General features: G+C 41.9%; 2 protein-coding genes across 2 annotated transcripts; both read right to left on the bottom strand.

Annotated features, from left to right (window-relative positions):
- Window positions 1-1,117: 1,117 nt before the first annotated feature.
- On the bottom strand, window positions 1,118-1,817 carry SARC_12238 (hypothetical protein). Its single transcript, XM_014293660.1, has one exon. It carries the CDS (start codon window positions 1,607-1,609, stop codon window positions 1,283-1,285), a length of 327 nt encoding a protein of 108 aa, XP_014149135.1. The 5' UTR covers window positions 1,610-1,817; the 3' UTR covers window positions 1,118-1,282.
- Window positions 1,818-4,193: 2,376 nt separating this feature from the next.
- On the bottom strand, window positions 4,194-8,074 carry SARC_12239 (hypothetical protein). The gene is made up of 6 exons (XM_014293661.1): window positions 7,967-8,074; window positions 7,339-7,726; window positions 6,807-6,994; window positions 6,025-6,309; window positions 5,521-5,752; window positions 4,194-5,243 (listed from the first exon to the last, which is right to left on the bottom strand). Exons 1-6 carry the CDS (start codon window positions 8,035-8,037, stop codon window positions 5,085-5,087), a joined length of 1,323 nt encoding a protein of 440 aa, XP_014149136.1. The 5' UTR covers window positions 8,038-8,074; the 3' UTR covers window positions 4,194-5,084.
- Window positions 8,075-8,360: the final 286 nt, after the last annotated feature.

Here is an 8,360-nt window from a genome sequence, read left to right on the forward strand (position 1 = left end):
ATGTATGAAGCTTGGGACAAAATTAGAGATAGATCCGGCCTGGTTCACTCTGTAACCAGCGACATGTGTTGTAACAAATGTAAGTATTTCTTATTTTGTAGTGATTTCTTAGAGAAGTTTGTTGTTGAAGAGCTTTTTGCCGTTGTTTGTAGATGGTGTGGATGGCAGAAAGTGCTTTGTCAACATACAAAACGTGGGTTTTGCAATGTTGCAGGTATCATGTGCGTGTATCGATGTACTTGTCAGCAGCAAACGATAGTAACCGGAGGGATGGGATTTTACATCCAGTGCCGTCTTTATAAATTCTCTCGGCTTACTTGTGGCCGTATAGGCCACGCTTGATTTCAAGAACAGAGATAGAAGGATGCTATCTGATTGTGAGCGTTGAAGCGAATGTATGGATAGGTTTTTGCATCCAAGAAAGTCGACAATATATTCGGCAATAATCTGATCCAATTCGGGACTGCTGAACGAATCATCTTACCTTCAGATCGTAAGTGTACCATAGTTTTACTATTTTAAAAGCTAGGGACTGATAGATTGACAGCTGTTGCATATGGTTTTGTGTATCTATCGTTGGTTTGTTATTCGTTTCCTCGTGGCAATTATACGTTTTTTTGCATCCAGGAGGGACGAGAGAGACTAGCCGATAATATATTTGGTAGTAATCTGGTCCAGCTCGGGACTGCTGACCAAGTCCTACCTTCATGTATTGAGTGTACCTTAGTTTTACGACAAGGGCTGATGCATTGGCAGCTGGTGCATATATTTTTGTGTAGTGAATATGTTCGTCTCCTCGGGCAATCATACGTGCTTTGTACCAGGTTGGTTTTGTGTCTGTGCCCATTGTGTTTAGTGGTGGAAATATTTTTGCGATGTACAGTTTTTGCAGTTGGTAAGGCGATAATAGGTATGATTGTTTCCACGAGATCGTACAATAGACAGCGATAATGGTTATTGTCCAACTTCGGGAAAATCCGAAAGCTTTGTTTGGGTAGCGACCTGGGACGGTTGAGTCGTATAGGGATTCTATTATTCATTTCAATCTGGGCAAATTAATGTGTGCCTACATGCACATCAGGCTTCATATTCGTTGCAGAGGTTCTGGGAAAACTGATTTGAATTAAGATTGTCGAACTGCAGCGAGAAGCTCGGGGCGAGTGATACAACGATGGAAGACATACAGTGTGCTAATTGGCGACGATGGTTACAGAACACCTCTACTATTGGATGGGAGCTAAAACTTGTGTGCCATTGTGTGCAATAAAGCTGGCCAACACTCTCAGTGGTAATATAAGCTGAGCCCAGTCTGAATGTTTTCGAACGTCATACCAGGAAGGATGAGGTTGTCATCTGTAATTCTGCTTCGGAGCGAAGTTGGAGGCTGCCCGATACCACACCACACAACTAATCTATGTGGAATATCCTGGTAAGCCACAGTTTGGTCTGGACCGAAATCTAGAAATAGTACTTCAGCCAAGTGATGAGACGAGGTATAGGGAACATCAATCGGATGACCAGTACTGGATGGGGATAATTGGTGCCCGCCATTCATGTAGTAGGAGGTTTCCGAGATTGTCGTGGAGAGTTCATATACCTTGGTAGCCATGCTGATTCTGTAGCTGTTGTAGTAAGTCCGGTCCAATTGAAGGTAGATTAAGGCCCACCAGAATACGTCTTAATACGTTACCAATACAAGCAAAGTGGCTGGAAGTAAATTCTTATCTCCGGGGCACACTAACTAGGCAGAGGCACCTACCAATACGATAGTCAAGTAATTTGAACAGGAACATGTTGGTTGCTGTTATGGCACAAATGCGTATTGGGATGTGTTCATGGCAATGTATTGCTCGCGTAGCTGACTTCTTTGTGTTAAGGCGTGCAATCGCCCCTCGGTTCTAGATGAGCGTAAATACTGAATAGTTGCCCGTAGGTCTTTTACGTGTCCAAAAGGGTCTCGTAAGTGGGGCGAGTGAATTTGTACTGTTGACCGAGTCGAGATGTAACGTCCCCAGGCAGCCACAAAGGTACTCCGCGAATTGGCTTGCTGGAAGTAAACCCCAGATGCAAAGAAGCCGTATGCGCTGGTAATAGAGTTTTGGGATTGCAGTGCCTGTTGTGATAGCTACTGCTTGGAATAGCGCTGAGTTGTACCGCTGTATAGTGCCTTCAACGCGGCATGCCAAATAGGTGGAGCCCATGTATTGATGTTCAGACCATAGGTGACCGTTGAAGGAATGAGTGTCTTGAATATTTCCAACCGATTTCGCGGATTGTGCCAGCTGAACCCAAGAAACCCATACGCTCGGAAAGTGATGTCAATTTTAGCAGAGAGGGGATAAGATCGAGTAGTAAAGGGAGTGTATGTCAGCTGGGTACATATAAAGGTAGCGTGTGGATATATTTAGCCGAGTCTCAAAAAGTGGCTGTAGGTGGAGAATAATGAGAGAGAATAAGGCGATCAATATAATGTTTATCGGCATTCGGGGGTTGAGCCAGAGCATGCACGACGGCATGGTCAGTGATGATGAGGTGAAAGTACCAAAGTAGATTGTGTTGGTATTTCTGTGTGAGCACGAAACGTGAAAAAATCGAATGTAATAAAGGAGGACTAGTAGGCATAGAGCTGATATTAGTGTTTGTTTATGGTATAATGTGACGAAAAACAGGTAATTTAGTGCTTTAGGGCTTAACTGTGGTGGCATAGAAAGAACGTTGTAAGGTTTGTAGTGGTTTGCGCACAATAGAGAGTGACGAGTCAAAAAGGTGGGCAGGATCTGGCGTGTCCGGCTTGGGTGATATCGGTGAGAGATGAATATATGCTCTATGGTGAGTGACGTATGTGTATGTTATGTGCAGTGTAAAGTGGCGGTGGAGTGTAAACAGAAAAAAGTGGAGAATTGTTTAGTGTAACGGGTTTGTGTTCGCGATTCACTGGAGAGGTAGTAAGGAGGAAAGCAAAACTGGTAGGTATGATCCTGGTGGCAGGTCAGTTAGTCAACATCAATATCACAAGTTGTGGGGATGTCAGAAAGTGAGACCCTGTGAGAATTCGATAGCCTTAGTGTATATCTTATAACGTTGGGTAGCTAACTCTTAGATGCGGCAACAGTCTGGGGTAGGGTGTGGTGCGCTGCCAATAATTTCGCCATAGCCGGATTGAGTACAGAGTGTTTACTAAGGATAATATATTATAATTCAATTTGGGTAAATTACTGTCTAGCATAGCCGGCTGGTCCGTGGAGTTCAAACATACAAATAACTGACAGATATGATCCTGATGGCATGTCAGATAGTCAATAAACATATCACAAGTAGTGGGGATGTCAGAAAGTGAGGCCTTTCAAAGGTCATCAGTGAGAAATTCGATATCCTTAGTGTAAAACTAATAACGTTGGGCAACTAACTTTTAGATGCGGCAACAGTCTGGGGTAGGGTATGGTGCGCTGCCTATAATTTCGTCCTATAATTTCGCCATAAACGGGCTGAGTACAAAGAGTATTTACTAGGGATAATATAATTTATTCCAATTTGGGTAAATTACTATATGTCTAGAATATCTGACTGGTCCGTAGAGTTTAAACATACAAATAACTGGTAGGTATGATCCTGGTGGGAGAAAGAACTCTACAATATTTCTCATCTTTGATGCAAATAGCAGCGTAAAAAAAAAGTTCAGGCATAGTTCATGTTTGTGACCGTGAAGAGATTTTATTCATGCCCGTGACCAAGTGAGAAGGAGCGCAATATTCGGATCTACCAGCTTCACCAACAATGAAGTTTGAAACTACCGAGAATTTTTTTTTGCAACTACGAGATCAGAAGCTTTGATCTACAAGTCGATACTCAATAGAATAGTTGGCTCGGAAAAAGATGAGTTTCCAATCGATTACGGTTTAGTGTAGTTACCAAGTACAAAGATGAAGTTGCAGATGGCCAGAAGCAATGTTTTGTGCACTTCAAATGGAAGGCGACAAACCCCAATTAGCTCATAGAGTTGTTCTCAACTACTTCCTAGCAGATGAGAACATGTTCACAACCAGTATTTCCAAAACATAGCAAAAATTTCACGCCTTACAGCACCCCAGTGGTGAAAGTACAATCCTGCAGTACTCATAGTGCGCCCATCGCATTCTGTACTAATATAAATGTACGCCACAAGTGTACGTTACCTGGGATTCGCGTGACCCAGTAGAGAAACGATCTCAGGTGTACGTATAAGCTCGGTTAGCAATTATAGTTCCAATACTTAACATTCTACAATTATCCAGCAATAGGTGCACTGTATATTACTATTACTATTGTAATCTCATTTGTGCTGATGTGGTTGTGAAAGATTTCTTTGGCGAACTCGCCCGAAAACATATGGAAAATTTGATGGATATTCTTGTCTTTCTATAGGGCTATGATATTCTCCACTAATCAGGACCAATTTCTTCCACAATTGGCTTCGGACTGATTGTTACAAATATTTTATTCTGGGATCACGAATGAAACTAAATATTTTCTTCGATTTTAAGACAAACACAAACCGGCACAGACGTATACGCCAGCCTTTGACATATTTTGGCGTCCCTATCAATCCAGCTTTGTTTAGTCAGCACATCAAAACAATACAAAAATGTGCATAGATAAAACAACAAGCAAACACGGCGACTACAATCGCGCCAGCGTTTTATGTAAAATGTGTTTCAGCAACATATATGGTGGTAAAACTCACTGGTCTCTGTGGAGCAGTACACTAACCATCTTTCATAGAGAATGCCGCCACTCTATCTATGTACGACGCTGAGAAGCAGACAGATATGCAATTATGACAGCTCCACCATTAGTCATGCGGTCCCACAAGGCTCCTCTATTTATCTCTTACAAAGAGAGGTCTCATAATACTAAGAAAATAACAGGAATGATATGATGTATACTGCAGCCACTTCAGGTGGTCTTGGCTTGCATGCCATGACATCCATGCAAATGTAATCAACTAATTTGGTCCGACAGAAGAGTTTGGCGAGCACCAACGGTCGAAATACCGCCGAAAAACAATGCTATTTGCAATCAGCCAGTGACTTACTCGCGCATTGTATTCAAAATCCGAAAGAGAAACCTCCTGATGTATTGCCTACGCCGTTTTCAGTTGCCACAGGTGCTGCATTCTTGACCTGGTTCCAGAATGAGCCTTTTGCGCGTTCCACGAGACGAATCCTATTTTCTTCGCACAAATGCTCAAGTTTACCCGGATATACCTAGCATAATGTATGGAGAATATATGATTGTGGGGGTTTCTTTTAAATTGAATCAAACTGCGGACGAGGCCGCAGGCATTCACTGCGGCTTAACTCTTGCGGCGTATGACTTGCTCTTGCCATTGTAAGTGAGTAGATTGAACTACATACCATGCTAGAGCACCTTGCAATAATAATACGTCGAGTTGAGCAACCAAAGCCATACCAAAAGCTGTAAAAGCTGTAAAAGCTGTATTGATTGTTTTGAACTATCATATCGATAAATAGTATTACAAACCTTATCGTATTCCTGTGTAAATCGAGCATATAGTTCCTCCGCTGGCAGTGAGGGCTTGCAACCGGATATTTGGTTGGGTTTGTTTTTCAGGAAGTCGATAACCTTTATCAAATTCGCATTAGACACGTAATTTTGCGTGATTGCAATGGAGTCTTCGATGTTCACCACTGCGTGCCACCATCCACTGGGTACGAAAATCATCTCGCCCTCATTGACTATGCATTCAAAAGGCCTAATGCGAGATTGGTGACGTACGTTGTGAGAAATCAAATATGCTTGTACCGTGTGAAGTACTTTTCCTTGCGGATGAATTTTGACCCAAACATTCTTGCTGTCGCTACTTATGCATGGATAGTGTTATACACGAGTAGAACAAGAGCACATCGCCATCGCACATGTAGCCAATGAATCAGCGAAAAATCATTAGAACTTGACAAAATATCAAATGTTCTAAGCTGACCAAGAAACGATCCAAGATACACGCACATAATTGATGCAACATACTTGACACCTTCCTTCTTGCTTTCCGCGTAGAATTTACTAAACCATTCGTTCAAGGATACAGGAGCGGCCACTTCTGAGCCGTCCTCGCTGGGAAATATACCCGGAGGAGGTACTGACGGTGGATACATAATCCATTTTTTCCTGCCCTTCACCACGGCATTCCATGCTGAGGTACCATTCGGATCAATATGAAATGTGGAGCCGGAGCCAGCTGGACCGATTATGATCCACTTATAGTCTGGACGCGATTCATCGCCAAACAATGAAAACAAATCCTGACTTCCACTGTACGATAATAATGAGATCCGAAAGTGTTTAGGGTAGTGAAATTGTTGATAGCACAGCACTTGTTTTTCACTACGATTGACCGATGGTTGCTGTGCACTCATACACACTATGTTGTATAACATCTCCCGAATGTCTATGCCGAAAATGGTGTGAGCACTCCGGCACTGGACACAAAATTACAAACAGTTCTCACACCATTCGTATTTAACATTTGTGAATTTGGACACCTTGCGGAATTTACTTTCCTTCTAATTTCCGCTGTACGATAATAGTGAGAGATTAGAATATGTTTAGTGTTAACGCAGCCTTTGTTTTTTCACTGATAACTGACAGGTGGTTGCATGCACATTTTGTTGTATAATATCTCCTAAATGTCTATACCGCTAATTGTCAGTGCAATCCGGCACTATTCACAAAACTATAAACAAATCCAATCACCTTCCGTGGTTGCTATTTGTGAATTTCGAACACCTTGCAGTTTTGAAGTATCTCACCTGAAGTAAGGAGGCACAATGTAGTCGTCTACGAGCCCAGGTGCGTTCGTACCAAAAAATTTATCGAACAAATAAATAGGATTTTCATCAGTATCCTTTATACGGTAGTAGTTACTCATTGTGATGTCGATTGGTCCTGCCCTAAACTTGACGTTACCATATTCTTTGCACAAGTGCTCTTCGGACCACTGGATAACGACGAGAATGGTCAAGTTCAATCCATGCGATTTTGCACCTAATCCGTACACTTGATCGGTTTGAGAAATGGATCACTGCTAGATATAAGCGATTCTCACATCGTCGATGACAACTAAACATTTGATAGTTGAACACAAAACAGTCTACTCAAACCACTCCGCGCAGGCGTAGTGCACACACCCCTGTTACGCACATGAAAGCACAATATATTAAAGGTGAAGACAAATCGAATGAAAATCTGATTCAAGCAGGTACAACAACGGAGCGTGAGATGTAATCATGGGTGGTTCTCAACATGCACAAGACAAGTGGGAACATACATCGTGTTCAGTACCTTCTTATAGCCGGGCCATGCGCCCACGACGTCAGTTATGATGACAGGCAAATTAGGTGCCTCAAATTTCTCAACAAAGTCTTCTAACGGTAGATTGTTGACTCTTGGAATATTTTCCACTGTAAGCCAGGACTCATCCACACCCATGGCTGCACAGAACCATGGCTGAAACAGCTCGTCACTGTATACACCCTTAACAGCGATAGGTGTAATTGTCGTAAAATTTGTTATAGGATGCAGTGTCTCTACATTTGATTCCACCGATGTTGTGGCACCTTTGACTGAAGTAGTTGTGGTTACGGTCGTGACAGACTTTGTGGTGGGGCATTTGCGGAGAGCAGCTTCCCGGGACAAGTCTAAGTATGACTGCTTCCAAGAGTTGCGAAATCTACAGATTCGAAGAAAGCAATGGGACAAGAGAGTTCAATAGAGATACATCTGACACAACTCGCCAAACAGACCATCGTGTTCGATTGGGCAGTGACTCAAACTGCAACGAAATTTGTTGTATGGTCACAATACCACCTTGGCCCGGCGCTGCGAGTATAATCAAGATAGTCAAAACGTGCAGATTGTGCCTCAGAGATGTTTTAATAAACAATGCTCTTGAGAAACACAAATAGCCTACCTGAAGTCACCGCCAAACTTCTCGAACACGAGCGGTCGCCATAATGCATCATGTGACGAGTATACATACATCGCACGGCTCACTTTTGCGAGCGTCGATAACTCCCTCTGGATAACAATAAATGCAATAGAATTTGCGGAAATATGAGAAAATAAGGGAGAGTAGTAAATCAACGAATATATTGAATAGTGCAGAAATTTAATAAAGCAGGGAGGCTAAAGCTAACTACATTATGTAACATAGACCTGCTTCGCACATTCATATATATCAGAAATACATATATATATATATATATATATATATTTATCAGAAATATGTATATATATATATATATATATATATATTATAATATATAATATATATAATATAGTATAATATATATATATATATATAT

Source organism: Sphaeroforma arctica, assembly GCF_001186125.1.
Source record: "Sphaeroforma arctica JP610 unplaced genomic scaffold supercont1.2164, whole genome shotgun sequence".
Classification (NCBI taxonomy): Eukaryota; class Ichthyosporea; order Ichthyophonida; genus Sphaeroforma; species Sphaeroforma arctica.